The 18954-nt window shown below is 41.4% G+C and overlaps 1 protein-coding gene across 4 annotated transcripts in view; it reads left to right on the top strand.

The window, feature by feature from the left end:
• The window catches only part of CNST (consortin, connexin sorting protein), a 74899-nt gene that overhangs the window by 910 nt on the left and 55035 nt on the right, over positions 1–18954 (top strand). Inside the window, exons 2-5 of one of the 4 annotated variants that reach the window (XM_084828293.1) lie at positions 2503–2636; positions 2790–2890; positions 13935–13992; positions 15933–16341. In XM_084828293.1, coding sequence (XP_084684419.1) covers positions 15987–16341 — 355 coding nt within the window. In that variant the 5' untranslated portion in view covers positions 2503–2636; positions 2790–2890; positions 13935–13992; positions 15933–15986. Of the gene's footprint in view, positions 1–2502; positions 2637–2789; positions 2891–13934; positions 13993–15932; positions 16342–18954 lie in introns of those variants that run through there. The other 3 variants (XM_084828292.1, XM_084828295.1, XM_084828294.1) reach the window with 3 other exon arrangements.

The raw sequence follows: 18954 nt of genomic DNA on the forward strand, positions 1-18954 counted from the left end.
CTCACGGGGGCTTGGACTAGTTACAGTCTGGCTCAGTAGCAGAACACATGCTTTCCATGCAGAAGGTCCCAGGTTCAATCTACCTCAACTCTGGGTAGGGCTGAAAGAATTCCTGCCTGAAACCCTGGAAGAGCCACTGCCAGTCAGTGTAGACAATACCAAGCAAGATGGCCTCATGGTCTGACTCAAGTCAGTATGTGGCAGCTTCCTATGTTCCTATCTACAGACCTTTGATCTATCTAACCCAGTATCCAGTCTCTGACTTTGAGGAATATCAAATTTTACACATATATGCAGGAAGCACAGGCATCTTTTCTTTTTTTACCGAAAGTAGCTGTGCAAAAATGCACACAAGAACATGTGCTATCTAAATGCAATGTGCACATTTTTCATTATATGGAAATGCTGTCTGTGTAATAGCTGAAAAAAATAACAGCATGGGGAACGATAATAGAATATTCTAGTCCTTCCTTTGTCCTTAATTCAGCCTTTTATTTAAGCACTCACCTGGTAAACCTGAGGAATTGTATATAGGTGGGTGGACTGGCAGAGGAGGGACAGAGCCCACCACAGAAATCAAGCAGGCTGCTGGAGGAGGAGCAGAGCTCTTAGTACCTCCTTTGACAGACCCCAGAAGACTAGTAATTTTTGTGGGATTATTTGCAAGCCTGCCTTAATTACTTTGACAATCTATTCAGAAACATGAAATACTAGTGTTGGGGTTTGGTTCTAGTCACATTCCATACTTTACCAGGTCAATTTGGGTGTAAGGGATTTAACTAAAACCAGAAAGGTCAGTGAGGAATGATGACTAAGTGGTTAGAATGCTCCAGTACATTCTGGAACACTGTCTTCCTCTTCATGATTGCCTGCAAACTACCCTTATCCCTAGCCTAGTGGGCCAAAGATTTGGCAGAGATCTTTTTTCCTTTTTTTTTTTTAACAGAGAGGGCTTTACAATTTGGTGAATAAAGGACAACTTTAGTTCCAGGACTCGGAATGGATGAAAAGTAAAAATAAGCAGGGCACTCACTATACATTTGTGATTATTTTTTGTCGGTGTGGGGGAGGCAGAGCAACAGGTGACATTTGGAACTTAAGTGTAAAACTTGTATCTAATCCACCTTTAGTGTTCAGGGCTGAGGATTTTCTTCAAATGCTACCTGGGAATCCAGAAGTGGAGGCTTTATATGAACAAGAGATTTCATAATGGTTGACTTCTTGTTTCCTTTTTGTTTGCTTGTTTTTGTCTTTACATAAAAGCAAGGCTTTACATTCAATCTGTTGCACATATTGTGTACTTGTGTGTAATTTTAAATGAGGTCTCATTACAGCAGGATATTGGTAATTATTAAAGCAGTACCAACCAGTTGCTCATCTTTATAAGTATAGTAGTCATATTTGTTTTTGTATTGTATAGAAGGTCTGGTAAGGTTCATAGAAAAAAAATACCTGAATGTTAACTATTTGGTGTATGGTTCATATTAGGAGCCCACTAAATGTTGGCTGAAAATCTTTTCTTTCCTTCCTGTGCCTTTTCCCAAGATACTTGATTTTATTCCTGTATCTATAGAGCACTCCCACCCCTCCACCCCCCAAAAAACAAAATAATTATCCATTTCCCTCTGCCTGTTTGGAGTAGCCTTGTTTGGAGCAGTAGTGGATATAGGCTGGGATCCAAAGAATAATGTCTAGCTGTGTTTTCCATGCCCAAGGAGGCTTTGGGTTTGTGTTTTTTGAGCAGCAGCATCCTCCAACTCTGTGCCACATGCCAAACTACTTTTGAAACTGAGGAAACTTTCCAGAGAGGTTTGTGATGTGGCATGGTACTGTTCTGTTCAGATTCAAAGCTCTCAAGAAAAAAACTCTCACCAGGGAGCTCAGCTGCACTGTCTGCTTTGCTTTCGCAAACAGAAATAGACTTGCATGCTGGTCATCTCTGGAACATGCATTACTTGTTTAACTCTACTGATAAACAATTTGAATCTTATGTTCTGGGGAAACTGGGTTTAGATTCACTCTGTCCTATCTTCTAAACTTGGTATTGTTTTATTACATATAGAAATACAAACAAGAACACTTAAGACCACCAAAGACATATATCTCTTTGTGGAAAGACATAATAGGATAACATAGACTATCCATGAACTTCCTTTACTCTTATGACTAAATCAAACCATACTCTATAGATCTGAACATAAATCCCATAAATTGTTTCCTTGTTATTCTTGCATTAGGTTTGACTTAGAAAAACAATAAAATACATATTTTAAAAACTCTGGCCTATCTAGCAAAAGATCCTATCCCTCTGAAATGAATACATTTCAAAACTTGGCAAATCTACACATCCTGTGTTATGCACATTATGGTCATGATCTTGGCAACACTTTTAAAATAAAAACCCATAGGGCTATTACTGTTAATTAGTGAATTTCCAAGTTTCAGTTTGGGGCTTTGTGTCAGTGATCCTGATGCTCAAGCTTATTTTCTCTCTCTGTACAGCTCTTATTAAATTCTTTTGTGAATGGGTGGCTTGTTCATAGACCATCTCTTTGATACCTGAAGAAGGTCTAAAGGCTTGCCTTACTGATGACTATAATTTATCAACATGAAGATCTATCTTCCTCCTAATTAAGGTATCAAAGCTAATCAGTATTGTATTTTGCTAGTTCTGAGTTTCAGCTGGTTAGATTTCTAGCCTGCTCATTCTAGGCTAGTATATTGGCTTTTATTACACTAAGTATTTTAATTTAAATTCTTCTCCTATGTCTTTTATTTTCTTTTGGCAGATTGATCACATGCTAGTTCACTGTGTTAATTCTTTGGTGCCTAAAAGGTCATCTCCTTGCCTCTGCAATGTTTGAAAAGCATTTCAAGTTTTAAGAAAATGGTGAGTGCTGTTCTCTAATTTTGAAAAAATAAAACTCAAGACAGTGTTAAAAATTGCAAGTATGTTATAAATATAAAAGGAATATTGATTTCTTTTTGTGAATGTATGGGAGATTAGAGAGATTAATAATTGTAAGAAAATTAATTTTGGGAAAAGGATAATAGTTTATACTTATTCTTGGTAATAGTTGAAATTGAAGAGAGGAATTCAGAACAATATTTCATTTAAGGCGCAATTAATGCAATTCCATTAGTAGAGGTGTCCAGAACACAGTTTGGTCCAGTTTTATTGGATGACTTTCATTTATTGAGGCCCAAGGATCCGGACAAGGTGCTTGGCCAAGTCTGGTCATCCACCTGTGTACTCAACCCTTGCCCTTCATGGCTTATCACATCTAATAAGGAGGGGATATCTGGTTGGGTCCAGGCTGTTGTAAATTCCTCCTTGAGAGGAGGAGCAGTGCTGGCCTCTGTAAAAGAGGCAGTAATTAGGCCACTTCTGAAAAGCCTAACCTGGACCCAGAGGATGTTAGCAACTATAGGGCAGTACCAAATATCCTCTTCCTGGGCAAGGTACTTGAGCGGGTGACTACAGGACAACAGGCACTCTTGAATGAAATGTATTATCTAGATCCATCTCAGTCAGGCTTGGTTATGGAATGGAAACTGCCTTGGTTGCCCTGTGGGATGACCTTTGCCAGGAGAGGGACTGCAACAGGGTTACAGAGTGCGACCCTGTTGATTCTCTTGGACCTCTCACTGGCTTTCAATACCATCGACCATGGTATCCTTCTGGATAGGTTGTCTGGGCTAGGAGTTGGAGGCACTGCACTGCAGTGGTTCTGCTCTTACTTGGATGGCCTATTCCAGAAGGTGGTGCTGGGGGATTATTGCTCTGTGCCTTGGCAACTATGCAATGGGGTTCCACAGGGTTCTATTTTATCCCCTATGCTGTTCAACATTTACATGAAACTGCTGGGGGAGGTTAACCGGAGGTGTAGGCTGAGGTGCCATCAATACACGGATGACACCCAGTTCTCCTCTCTTTTTCATCAAATCCAGGTGAGGCAGTGGCTGTTCTGAATCAGTGCCTGGGCACAGTAATGGACTGGAGGAGGGTCAGTAAACTGAGACAGTAAACTGTCTCAGTTTACTGACCCTCCTCCAGTCCATTACTGTGCCCAGGCACTGATTCAGAACAGCCACTGCCTCACCTGGACAAGACAGAGGTACTGCTAGTGGGTGGTTCATCTGCCCAGCTGGGTGATGTTCAACCTGTTCTGAAGGAGGTTGCACTCCCTCTAAAGGATCGGATTCGTACGTTAGGGGTGCTCTTGGACCCAGAACTGTCACTTGAGGCACAGGTGAACTCAGTGGCATGAAGCACCTTTTATCAGCTTAGGCTGATATACCAACTATGCCCTTATCTGGACAGAGATAGCCTTGCTACAGTTATCCATGCTCTGATAACCTCTTGTCTGGACTACTGCAATGTGTTACATGTGGGGCTGTCTTTGAAAATGGTCTGGAAACTTCAGCTGATCCAAAACAGGGCAGTGAGATTGTTAATAGGGGCTGGCTAACATGATCATATCATGCAAGTACTTTTCCAGCTGCACTGGCTGCCAGTCCATATCCAGGCCCGATTCAGAGTGCTGGTGTTAACATTCAAAGCCTTAAATGACTTGGGGCCAGGTTATCTGAAGGATCATCTCCTCCTATATGTACCTGCCTGAACTCTAAGATCATCTTCAGGGGTCCTTCTCCAGGAGCCCCTGCCAATGGAAGTGAGGCAGGTGGCTACCAGGAAGAAGGCGTTTTCTGCGATGGCACCCCAGCTGTGGAACCCTAGGGAGGTTTGCCTGGCACCTATGTTGTACTCTTTCAGGTGCCAGGTGGAGACCTTTTTATTTTCCCAGCATTTTAGCATTATAGTCTTTTAACTTTCCTGTTTGAAATCTGTTACTGTATTTTGAATTCTGCATTGCTGCTAGGTTTTATTCTGCTTATATTTTTATACTGTAGTTTTAAGCTTTTATATTTTATACTGTTTTTATTTTGTACTTTGTGGTTTTAATTTTTGTGAACCCCCCAGAGATCTTTGCTATTGGGTGGTATAGAAATATAATAAATAAATCAATAAAATCCTATGCATGTTTAGACATAAAAAAATCCTACAACTTCCAGCATTCCCCAGTTAGCACTGCTGGCTGAGAAATGCTGGGAGTTGTAGGACTTCCTTTCTGTCTAAACATGCATAGGACTGCGCCTTTAGAGGCTAAGTATTACCTTCTGTAAATAAGTCTTATTCAATAAATACAGTATTATGTCTGTGAAGGAACAAAATATCAATAATGCTATGCATGGAAGCTGTCAGGATTCCAAGCTGTGGGAGGTCTTGAACCAGGGACCTGCTGGGAGCTGGGGGGAACTTTAGGGCACAATCCTATAGGTTGTGCTGCCATTAGAAGGAAGCTTCTGATCTCAGAGGCTTCCAGGTATCCAGTTCACTGCTGGCGGAAGGGCAGGAGGGGCAATCAAGGCAATTTTCAGCTCTCTATCCTCCTTTTGTTTCTTTTTCCTCTAGTCTCTAGGCCTGTCTAGAGGAGGGTACTGGAGAGACCACAGAATATTATGTATCCTGGTCTCTTCTCTCCCCTCCTCACCCACCGGAATGCCCCCTTTCAGACCTATTTCAAGTCCTCCAAGGCCACTTTTGTGACCTCAGAAAACAGGTTCTTTCCACAGTGGCTGTGAGGGGGTGGGAGCAGGATCGGATTTTAGAGTCCGTCTCCCAAAGTCAAAGCAATATCTATGGCTTTGGGAGGGGGAAATCCTGTGGTCCCTTGGATGCTCTCCAGGGATCACAGGATTGCTCTGTTAGTGCCTTTTATTTCAGACCTGGGACTCATCTTCAGCTCAACCGTGCATTTGAGGATGACAATGTTTTAACATATATTTGCATGGTGGTAGTGCTGCTGTTGTGAATCACCATGGGTCAGGTCATGACCCACCATTTGGAAGACCCACCATTTCAAGATTTATTCAATGAGAAGTAGTATATAAATAATGCTTATAACACCACTAGGGCCTTAAACCAAGGACTTCTTTGGCCCCAAGCACCTTCATCAGCTCCTGGCTTCACCATTGTTTCCCCACATGATTAATCACTCCTTTCCCTGCTCCTCTCTGTGTTTTCCCTTCTTACCCATAGACTTTGCCAATGCAACGAAGCAGCCCATGTGTAAACATCATTGATTCGTTTTCTTGTCTTCTTCCCACCTTGCTCCCAGACCTGCTTAGATTTCAGCCTGCTCCTCTGCCCATGCAATTTACTCCTCTCTGCCTTGTCTATCCAAGCTGCATTCCTAAAACAGACATCTCAGCTTGGCTTCTCAACTAGAAATCCATAAATTAAGCAGCTTGGTGTGTCTTCCTTGCTGGGGAAGATCCACTCAGGACAGTAGCATCTGCCTTGTTGCCTGAACCTGCAGGGGAGATACACTCTCCTTTGATCCCAGTATGACAGAGCCAAGACATAAAACATACATGATTGAAGAATACTGTCTTAGAATTATTCTTGTAAAAATATTGGTATGTGTTGCACTTTTATTAATGGTGCTATGATACCTAGTGTAAATACTTCAGAACTGTGACTAGTCAAAACATTTCACTTAGATTTTAATTAACTTCTCACAGGAAAAGAAATAATGCAGATATAACTGCTCCAGTGTAAACATTCCCAAATCTGTTTATTTAAACACTGTTAAATATTATACCTATGACAAGTATTGTTTTTTCTCCTTAATACAGAACTATCCTGGTATATGACTTTAAAACAAATTGAGGAATTGAGTTCACTTGCTGTGCACTGGCTTAGGCTAAAAACAGCAGTCCAGCACTCAGTTGTGTGCTAAAACCCCATGTCTTAATGGGACAGTGCACATAATTGGGTGCAGGATTGCAGCCAGAATCTTCAGACTCTGCTGACTGAGTGCATTCCAAGCCATGTATAACCATAGAAGAAAATACGTTTTTTCTGGTGTCTTAAATGCCAAGAATTACTACTGAAATGGCAATATTTTAAAATAATTTATTTTTAAAACTGCTAGACCATCCTTTATTCAAATGGATTTCAGGGCAGTGTACATAAAGTAACATTAAAACACATCTATATATTGTGAGCCAAAGTCATCTGGGATATGATTTGTTATAGTGATGATAGTACTGAAGTCTGTACAAGATGATGACAAAATTGTACACATTGAACAGATATTGAATTAAATAGGCTTGTATTTCTTGAACATGGCAGATAGAAAACCTCTTTTGAAATTAGGGAAGTCTCAAGAGCAGTGACATGGTATGGCAGTCTTCCCCAATGTGGTGCCTTCCAGATGTGTTGGACTACAACTTCCATAATACCCAGCGATCGTGGCCATTGAGACTTGTAGTCCATCACATCTGGAGAGCAACTGGTTTGGAAAGGTTGTGATATGGGAGGTGTCATTCAAAGGTGAAGCTAAAAATTCCACTAGAACCCCAAGTCCTTGAGCGTATCTAAAGGAGCACTTTGGATCCCAGCCCGGATACTTAGAGCTGTTAAATAATATTTAGATTAAGCAAAGTATTGTGTCAAGAGTACGAAGTGTTTGATCCAACAGAGGATTCCACTGATAGAATTGGGGGAGAAGCAGTTTTCACTGATTCACCCTTCGCCCTGCCTCCTCCCCACCATCAACTGTCAGGAGCATCCCATGAGCAGAACTCTACTGATCAAATGCACCCACCAGCAGAAGGAAGCTCAGCATCCAAGCTGTAGTGTTTTGGAATCTTTGGGCAACAGGGAGCATTCCAACCTACTGAGATCCAAGACTGTGGCCCATTTCAGATGTAATCATCCTAGTCCAATAAACCATGATTTATTGACTTGGGAATGAATCTTTTCCCTGCGTGCTCCATCCCAGCTCCTCCCTTTCTCATGTGCCTGGCTTCCGCAAAGAATTTTAAATAGTAGTCCTAGAAACTACAATACCTTCATTGAAGCCGGGTGCATAAGAGGAGAGAAAGGGAGGAGCTCATTCCCTGTCCGTTTTACCATGGTTTATTGCACTGGGATCATTACGAGCCAAACATTGCGAATGTAGAAATTTAAAAGACTCCAGTGTGATTGGTGAAAACAATTTGAAATAGAAATGCTGTCTTGTGCTGTTTTTTTAATTTAGTGGTAATGTTCAGGATATGCATTTCTAAATTTATAGCTACACCTAAATTATACTAATTTATATTTGTTTTCATTGAGAAAATAAGTAGTTTATAGGTAGACGGATCAGAGCTATTACTTCAAATTTAAGAGTCTTAGGGCGCAATCCTATGCAGATAGGCGGCTGCCTCTGAACTTGGAGGCAACCGCCTATCCAGTGCAGGACAGCAGAAGCACGGGGGGGGGGGGGATTGTTCCTTCCGTGCTTCTCCTGCCCTGCATTTTGGCTAGATAGCCTATTGTGGCTGTCTAGCTGCGGGAGGGCTGAGCAGGGGAGGAGGCTGCCGTATGACACATTGGATGTGTCGTACAGGCATTTCTTCCCGCCCCGGAACACTCCCCAAGAATGCCCCATTTTGGCTGCTCTGTGCTTCTCTTGCAAGCACGGGGCATGGGGCTTTTCCACGCTGCCTGCAAGGCAGCGCGGAAGTGGGGGGCGGTCGGTTCCCGGAAAACGAGATATCCTATGGCCATCTAGCCGCTGACTAGCGGTCATAGGATTGCTCCCTTAACAGTGCAATCCTAACCCTTTTAGCCAGCTGTCTGACGGAGTCAGAAAGGGGCAGTGGTGCCTCTCCATCAGTGGCGAGGGCATGTCCACCCTGGCAGCCCCTGGTATGCCTGTGGAAAACTCCACAGGTGGAGATCTGTTGCCAGCGGTGTTCCAGCCAATGGCAAGTGCCAAATCAGGGCATTCTAGGAGCTGGGCAGCTTTGGATTTGCTGAATCCAAAGCCTCTCCATACCCCTAAGAGGCTGTGCCAGCCTCGAGACGGCATAGTTAATTCCCCCTGCCCCTGTTGGTTTCACTGGGGAGAAATTTAAAGAAATGAGTATCTGCCAGGCTGAAAACCCCAGTAAAGCTGCCCTCCTACTCGCTGGGGTTTGGAAGTGGTGGAGGATCCACCCCTTTGTTCCCCCTGCCCAAATTAGGATTGCTCTGTTAGGCTGCAATCCTAAATGCACTTACTAGGGAATAAGCTCCCCTTGAACACAGTGGGACTTTCTTCTGAATACACATGCATAGGATTGGTCTTTAATTATGTGTTTGATCAGAATCTTCACATGTGTTCAGAGAAACAGATGAACACTCTTTATCAATGAAAATACTTAGCCAGGGGAAAGTATTTGCTGTTGCAAGAAAGAATTTGTTCAGCAAAACTGTAACAGTGCAACCCTATACATCTATACTTCTACTCAGAAGTTAGTCCCATTGACTTCAATGGGATTTACTCCCAGGTAAGTGGGTTTAGGATTGGAACCTAAGTCACAGTTTTCAAGATGATTAAACTGAAGGCTAAATAAAACTATGGGAAATTAGCAATGGTTCCAACTGTGTGTTTGTAAAATTTCACATTTTTTAACATGGGAATTTAGAAGAGATCATCATTGACACTTAAACAATAAAAGTAAAATGTAAATGCTAAAAGAGAGAATAAAGTAGAATCTTTGGTAGTGCCTAATTTTGAGATGCAAACCACTGAGTTATCAAACTGAATAATCAAACAGAGTAAGTATATGAATCAGAGTAAGTATATGAATGAATAAGAGAGCCAGTGTGGTGTAGTGGCAAGAGTGTTGGACTGGGAGCTGGGAGATCCGGGTTCTAGTCCCCACTCCGCCATGGAAGCTCACTGGGTGACTTTGGGCCAGTCACACACTCTCAGCCCAACCTACCTCACAGGGTTGTTGTTGTGAGGATAAAATGGAGAGGAGGAAGATAATGTAAGCCGCCTTGGGTTCCTTGCAAGAGGAATAAAGGCGGGATATAAATGCAATAATAATAATCATCATCATCATAATAATCATTATCATCATCATCATCATCATCATCATCATCTCGGGTACACTTGGGGCAAGTTTATATCCCAGCACAAATATTGTTAGCCATACTAGATGATGCTGATGGTGCTGATAGGGTTGCCACCTCTTACCCCAGACAACAGGATTTTGCCCTTCACGTTTATAATTGAAGCAGAAAAAAGGTAGCACCTGCTCCTTCCACGCATTCTCTCCACAGCTTTGTTTAGTCACTCCCTTACCTGTTACGTGGCACACTTGTAGACCTGCTTATCATCAAACATGAGGAAGGTGGTGGATGTTCACCATTCCCATTTCAACTAGGGATTTATAAGGCAGAGTCCAGTGTCTGGGGTAAGAAGTGAGAGCCATAGATGATAATTGTTTAATATAAGAACTTCAGATACACAGATAGTATATGATTTAAATTATGATTTTTGATAGCTAGCTAATAATTGGCTATAAAGTAAGTTTTCACATCTGGGATGTGAAAATAGTTTTAATTGGGTCTTCTATCATATATGTTTAAATTTTTTTCCTGCGGTTTGCATGAGTATCCACAAAGGGCAAGCCCATGAAGACATGCTGCTGACCTTGGTTAAGAACTTGGGAACACACCATAGGATCACTTGCTGCCTTCTGTCTACTCTTGCTTCACAAATTCCTTCCTCCTTTCCCTTGACAACCTTATTCATGGTGTAACATTTTATCTGTACCACTGCTAGCCAGGGTTATTAACCAGGACTTGAAGGTCATACTGCTTTCATAGACAAGCAATTTACACATATCACAGTTAGAATTAAATGTATTTCTGGCTGTTCTCTACATTTACATGTTTTCTACATTTCCATTTCCATATAGAAAACAGGTTTACATGTTCTGATTAAAGGGAGAGAGAGGGAGAGGGAGTGGGGATTGAGGAAATAAGGAACTTTACTAAAGAGCTTACAGAAACGTGTTTGATTGAGAAGTCAAGAGGTTAGATTAAAGAGATTGTCTGATAGTGAGCATACTTGCTAATGAGATTGTACATAACACAATAATCTCATAATGAGAGAAACTACTAATGAGGCCACCCTGTGGGGCAGCTGCAATGAGTGACAATTATCTCTGTCGGAAAGTAGGACTGGAAAGAGAATGTGTATCCAAACATTAAATATTCTTCTACCTCAGCCTCTCACCCACTCTCACTTCTTAGCAAAAAAAAAAAAACTGTAGAGAAATTGTTCTTGCGTTTTCCTTCATGATGATTACCGGTTACTACCACCTATTCTTGATTCTGTGAAGGCGGCATTTTTTAATTATGGAAGTATTGCAACTATTGTGTGCTTCATTTGCTCTTGTGCATATTTGTAAGGCAGTTTAGTATAAATGACACTTTATTGGTTAGTCTTACAGATTTAATCCACTGTGTCCTACAGTATCTCTTTTCCACTTCTCTTCTTATCCCATCACTGCTAAATATGCTCAGGAGTCTTTGGTGTGGGAGTTTGACAAAAGTCTTTTGAAAGTTCAAGTAAATTATATCTACTGGATCATCCCTATCCAGATGCTTGCTGACACTCTCAAAAAAAACCCTCTAAAATGTCAGTTTGAAAGGACTTGCAAAAGCTGTGTTAATTCACCTTCAGCAGTTATGCTTGATAATTTTATCTTTAATAACACTTTCCACCAATTTTCCCAGAAAAGATGTTAAGCTAACAGGCCTGTAATTTCCTCAATTCCATCTGGATCCCTATTCTAAAATTATACTTTTCCAGTAAATATTATAGAAGAACTGTTTGGTATATCTAAACTAAAACTGGAAAAAATAATACATTATCAGGACCTAGTAGACCATCACAAAGTAATGAGTAAACTTTCAAATTTGCTAGAACTTGTCTTCAGACTAGGTTTTAAGCAAAAAAGGGAGCCAAGGACCAGGGAGGATATTTGGGGTGGGGGATAGGGGATGGCAAAGCCCAGTCTGCAGTCTGTGACAGCCTTAAGATGGAATTGAGGTGCTCTGAAGACCTAATTAGGTTAGACCATTCCTGGTGCAAAAATGTCTCAGATTGCACCAAGGCATATTGGAACTATGGGCAATATTGAACTGGAAATGAACACTAACTTAAATTATATTACAGTAGTGTAAGGGACTTCTAATTGGAACAAGTGGGACCTTTATGAGGTAGAGAATAGAAATAAAAGACCTTTATGTTAGCAAATCCGAAGGTTGGTTTTAGGCATTATACTTGTAAAGAGTGAATAGAATCCAAAGTGGGTAGTTTTACCTAGTCTTGGAAGATACGTTTCCCTGGCAGAGAATGTCCCACTATTAGGTAATAGGACAGGGGTGGGCAACTTGTAGCCTTCCAGATGTTTTGACTTTCCACCTCATCATTGGCTATGCTGGCTAGGGCTGATGGGAGTTGTAGTCTAAAACATCTGCAGCTGCTTTTAGGTATAGGTTTCTTGGGAATTGTATATGCTAATTCAGCCTTGCTGATAAGCACAAGAAATTCATCAGACAACACCTATGTAGATATGTGTGACAAGAGTGGCTTGAGCAATTCTCTTAGCAAGCTGCTGCTTGTTTGGCAGGAGATGTGAGTCTCCCTTAGCTAATTGGAAGGCTATGTTGGAATGCTACACATGTATTAGAGGAGATAATATAGGCTGAAGGAGGGAGATGAGTTAAATTAAGTAGGGCTGAGGGTACAAGAATGAAAAGATAAATATGAGATATGAAAAACTTCAGGTTAGATGTCAGAAGAAGGGTTTTTGTGTGAAATTCTGGAATAATTTCATTGAATTAAATGCAAAGTTAGGTAAAATTATGAGAGTGTATGATTGTTTTGGAATGTATCTTCTGTCTCTTCAATGGCATGTTTAAGCTGGAAAACAAAAATACTGAACAAAGCAGTTATAAGAAATCAATACAAAACAATTAATACATTTTACAGTCATAATAACTAGATCATTGTAATAACAAAGTTGTTGATAACAAAGTTGAAACTACTTTTGGTTTGTCACCTCCTCCTTTGTGAGTATGCCTTGTGGGGATGATAAAGGGCTAGGTTTAGCCTCTCCCTTGGCCACTGACGCTTGACAATGTCTTTTCTTAGGTTCTGTATTATGGCATTTTAGAATCTCCTTCCCATTGCATGTAATCTGATTTATTTAGGGTGCAATCCTATGCATGTTTAGACAGAAAGAAGTCCTACAGCTTCCAGCATTCCCCAGCCATTCCTGAGACTTTTTCTGTATAAACATGCATAGGATTGCACCCGGAGGGAGCAATCCTATGGCTGCTAGACAGTGGCTAGATGGCCATAGGATATCTGGTTTCCTGGGAACAGACCTCAGAGCCCATGCTCCGAGGTCAGTTCCTGGAGAACTGACCAGAGTCAGCGCAGAACAGCCCCGTGCTCCGTGCTCACAAGAGGGCAGGGAGGGTGGAAATGCCTGTATGACACATCCAGTGTGTCATACAGCAGCCTCCTCTCCTGCTCTGCCCTCCCACAGCTAGAAAGCTGCAATCAGCTGTCTAGCCACAAATGCAGGGCAGGAGAAGTGTGGAGGGAACGATCCCCTCCGTGCTCCTCCTGCCCTGCATTGGATAGGCAGTCGCCTCCAAGTTCGGAGGCAGCTGCCTATCTGAATAAGATTGTGCCCTTAGTTATTAAATTTTAGAGTCCCCCAAACAGTTCAAAACATTAATAAAATACAACCATTCTATTACAAATGATACTTTAAAGTTTAAACCCATGAAAGAAATGGATCCACACTGAAAGCTATTGAGAGTGGGGAGAAAAGAGAACAGGTTGAAAAACAGAATGTTAAAATACTGGTCTCAAAACAGAAATGAACAAAACAACTCCCTTACATGGAGAATATTTAATTTCTCTGAACACGGGCGAAAAGAACAGTAGAAGGGGCAATTGTGAACTAATCTAGGTGTAGGCATACGAAGGTGTCTTCATCTACCTGTTTTGCTCTCACAGAACAGTTGGTCCCCACTGGAACATTATGCTCCCCCATGGATGGATGGTGGCATTGGAGGTAGGTTAAACCTTGCTGCATATGTGGTAAGAGAAGGCATGCTTTCACTCCCCGCTACATGTTGGGGAGCAATCAGACATCCTTTAATTTGATCCAGCCCAATAACTCATACTTTTATTTAGGAACCCATTCTTCAGATAATTCTTGGATCTCAACCTACTCCTTCTTTTAAAATGATCTATCTATATAATTAATATCAAGGTCCAGTAAGTGTCAGGGTGGACACTGAGCCCATAGAATCCCAGAGTAGTTCTGATTCTGAGGAAGAGCAGTTGCTCCTGGGAGGGGAGCGCGCTCCTCTTTCCCAGGGCCAACAGCTGACGGAGATTCCTCCCACCAACATTCCTAGCTTAGATAGCAGTCCAGGGAGTAACAGAGCGCGGATAGCAGACTTGGTGGACACGCGACGCAGACGCAGAGAGCGGCGCCAGATGGAGGGCGCGGAAAGGAGGCGTAGTGCCCGGTTGGCGTGCAAACAATGGCTGCGCCCAGAGGATCCAAGGGAAAAGGGGAGGGACTCTCCCTAGTCCTTAAGTCCAGGGGTTTGCCAGTAATTCCCTTTCAAACGGGGACCAACTGTTCCAACGTAGGGCATAGGTACTGTGCTGCTCAGATCTAGTTGCAAACGGTATAGTTGTTAAGTTGTAAAAGAAGAATAAAGCTTTGAAAGGAATCCCTTTGTCTGTGTCTGGACTTGGCTACTGGATTAGACTGAGAGAGGCCTCCAAGGAGCCCTTGACAGCAAGTTAGAAGAGCCTCGTTTGGCGTAGAGTGGTAGGTGGCAGTATTGGAACCGAAACTCTCCCCACGACCTGAGTTTGATCCCAGCGGAAGCTGGGTCTCGGGTAGCCGGCTCAGGTCAACTCAGCCTTCCATCCTTCCTAGGTCGGTTTAATGAGTGCTGGGGGAAAGGTAGTCATGACTGGGGAAGGCAATGGCAAACCACCCCACTATAGTCTGCCATGAAAACGCCAACGTAAGCTCTAGGGGTCAGTAATGACCCAGTGCTTGCACAGGAGGATCCTTTCCTTTCCAATAAGTTGTTTTAACTACTTTGCAGTTACTGAGAAATCTTGAAAGTTTAATCTGTTCATACCATTTTCCTTTATGCAACAGTTATTAACATACCTATTCCAAACAAAACTGTTAACTGTCTGCTAGTATATCTCCCTGCATGCCGGCATAGTGTTATGTTTTATGGTACTGCATTGTCAACAGGCAGGTTGCCCCTTTCTACTTTTATTTTCTGAAACAACAAGTCCTGGGTTGAGTCAGTCAGTAAATAAGCCCTCTCATTTTTATATCTGAAACTCTTTTCAATATGAAATTAAACTGTCTCTTATCTTGTGATTGAGAGATGTGTTCCATCATTTTAACCACAGATGTTCACTTGTTTAAGCACAGTCCTATTTGATTTCCTCTTTACTAGGCAGCCATTTAAGTACTTCTGTTTCATTTTCTTCCATTGTGAAAAAGGGTGCGAAAGCCATATTGTAGATGTTTAAGGTTTTTGAAGCACAGTTCAGATGTGTAATTTATTTAATTGCTAAATGATAGGGCTGGTAGGACAATTTTCCTAATTATAATGGAACCCATTTATTTGGTTAGACATCTTGTTGTTAAATACAGTATTTTCAATTAGTGTGTGAGTATGGCTAATCTAGATAATTCGTACCTTTAACAAATGTGCATCTGCATATTTCTGAACTTTGAGAAGAGCTTTTACATGAAGTAGCTACTCCATTTTTTAAGAGAGCAATTGTCTTGTGCTTACAAGCTATGGTGATTATAGTTCACAACTGTGAAATGCCATCTATCTAGAATTAAATTGCTAAAACGATCGAAACAATTCAGTTTAAACTTATATAGTCTAAGTGATACAGCGACATGGTCAAAACATGACTTGGATTTTGATTATTATACAAACTTGTCTTTTTTAGAGCTGATAATCATTTAGGCAAACTGAATACAAAGTTCACTTTAGGAACGCTCTAATGGATGACGAGGAATCTCCTACAAATGACCTGCAGTTAAATTTACAAGACTTGCTTCGTACTGACAGACACTTAGAAAGGATCAAAACTTGCTTGGCTTCTTCTCCCGATGAAAATGAAAATCAGCTTAATGGCAGCAAGCACGATGCCCTGAAAAACAGTGACAACACAATGGGAAGAGTTGAGCAGGATAGCATAAATAATAATGAGGACAGTGGAGACTACACATCATGCTGCCAAGAAGAGGAAAATGATAAGCCATCTACAAGCTTCACTGCAGATGCAATGCTCCCGTTAGAAAAATGTGCCTCTGAAAAAAAGAGTTCAAGGAAAACAAAACGTTCCAGCGGGAAAGGTACATTAGTTTCCTAAAATGCATATGCATTTTGTTTACTTGAAGGTAGTACAACTTTGCTCAAATTCCCTGAAGGTCTCTTTCCCATTAAATCTGTCTTAGGTGCATCTACTTGTAGTCTTACTGGACTTGGAAAGTGCTCCAGCCCTCCTACCTTCCTATCCAACCCTGCAATCCAGGCTTGAATAAAGCATACATTGTGAAAACATTAACAAGAACATTGTTCTTATCATTCCCTTCCTTTGCCTAATACCCATTCTTTTCTCATTGCATGGAATTTGTATGGTGTACTGCTCTACAGGTTGCTTCCAACTGGGCTATATGTTAAGGTGGAATTTTTGTGATATTAAGGTCATTGGGGACTATGAACACAAAGCTCTCAGGATTTGAGCATCTGGTGACTTTGTATAGAACCAGTGTTCAGAGGAAGAAGAGGAAACTAATAATAGGATGTAAAGGATAGATATTGTGGGATTCATGATTTATGTCCTACTTGAGTTTCTTGTTCCCACTTTTTTCTTTAAAAACAGTAAGAGTGCTGAGAGGAGCAGTGTAGCCATGCTACACAAGATTTAGAAATAAAAGAACTTGGGTGGGTAGGAGACAGGTGTGAGCCAGACTCCTCTATGTAAAGAAAATAGATATGACTGAGGAGTAACTATTAGATTCTGATAGGCTGGTCATCAGTGAAAAAGGCAGGCTCTGAACACTTGAAGTAGGCCAGCACCACAGGTCCAGGTACACAGACAGCCCCTACCACTGGTGGCGGTGATGTAACGCTTCCAGGGGCAAGCCCCCTAACAACTGGAAAAACTCGTTTCTGGAAGGCATGACCTGCCCCTTCCAGAAATTTGTGTTTTCAGTTGTTTAGGGGCTTTCCCCCAGAAGCACTACATCACTGCCGCTGGTGGTAGTGGCCCCACATGCACCAGGACTGGCAGTGCTGGCCATTGCGGTAGGGCCCCATTGTTGAGCTTTAACAAGGATGGGTTTAAGGTGCTATTGCTCAATCATTTTTTAAACAAAAATACCTTACCACAGTTATAAATATTTTAAAATAGATTTGTATATGTTTTTAAACCAAACTTCTGCGTTGAGCCCTCAGTTTCATCATGTGATGGCACAAGTCTGAAAACAAAATACATAAGAATTAGAGTTTTCTCCCTTGTGATGAGATTGCTCTGAAAAAAAAAACAAATTTTTCACTGTCCCAGTGAAGATCATTAGCGTTGCTGCCTGAGTAATTAGGGTGGGGCCTTCTGACAACCACTATTCAAAGGAAACTTTAGCAAGTGATTTTCATGCTAGACAAAGCAGAGTAGATTTTTTAAACTGGTAGATGCTGTAAAAACAACTAAATTTGGTTTTAATCTACTGCATTGAGAACATCCTAGCTGTTGGAAAGAAAAGAAAATACAGCTTGATAGCAAGACAGGCTTCATGTTCTCCCAAGGTTATGGAGGGCCTCATCTCATGTGATATTTAAAAAAAAAAAAAAGATGTTAGTAAGTAGTTTCAAAGCTTTTATTTTAATGACCTGGTTTGCACATTACTGCACATTAACCCATGGTTTGTTGCCCTATCTATCTGGCAGACAATCGAACTAACTGCAGTTTGTTTTCTCAATCCCTCAATTGTTTGCTTCCCTCCTTCACCCACTCCCTCCTTGTATCCCAAATGCCTTTGTGGTGCTGTAGTTCTGGCATGTAGAGCAACTGGAGGAGGTTACCACTCTTGCCTGCCGGCTCTGTATCCTGGCGAAACAACCCATGAATAACCCACAATTCTGAATTCACACATAATGACAACCCATGGTTTAAACAACCTAGAGTTCACAACCCAACAACAAACTATGGGTTCTCTTTCTGGGTTGTTAATGGTTAACAAACCATGGTTTGTTAGCATGGCTCCGTTCACACATCATGACAACACTGAATTTAACAACCCATACCATGGTTTAGCATTAAGTGCAAACCCAGCCGATGGCTGTGTCCACACTGGCTCCTAGATGGGGTTGTCATATGTGTTTAAAGACAGAACTTTAAAACACGTGGGCTGTACAAGGGTATGATCATTCTGCACTCTGTATACACTAAGTAGAAAGAGAGCTAATAAATCAGACTGGGTTAAAAGGTTGAGAACTAAGATGTTTTTCCTGCAATCTAAGTTCAACTACTACAGAGAAAATTGAAAAATTAAACATGGTGGTTTTGCTTGGCAATTTTAAGGAAATAAAAGTATGTTTCTGACATGGCAGAAACAAAAGGTTATCCTAATCTGAGGATATGTTGTGCAAGATATTTTCATGCAAAACAAAATCAGACTTAGAGAAAGGAACCTCGTTGCTTTTCATAGGGATTGCTACTATGTTTATAGAACTGCATAAGCCTGAATAATTTATTCTATATTTGTCCAAAGACCTAAAATACCATATTCTCTAATGTCTGCTGGATATTTTTAATAACTACTCCCAAAATCCCTGACCATTGGCCATCTGGCTGGGACTTATGTGTGTTGTAGTCCAAAACATCTGGAGAATAACAGGTTGCCTACCCCTGATAACAGTAGATTGTCTCAGTTTTCCTGGTTGTCCCATCCCCTGTACATCCACAT

The sequence above is a fragment of the Heloderma suspectum genome, chromosome 1, assembly GCF_057233095.1.
Source record: "Heloderma suspectum isolate Gila_16-S chromosome 1, 16-S_ref, whole genome shotgun sequence".
NCBI lineage: Eukaryota > Metazoa > Chordata > Lepidosauria > Squamata > Helodermatidae > Heloderma > Heloderma suspectum.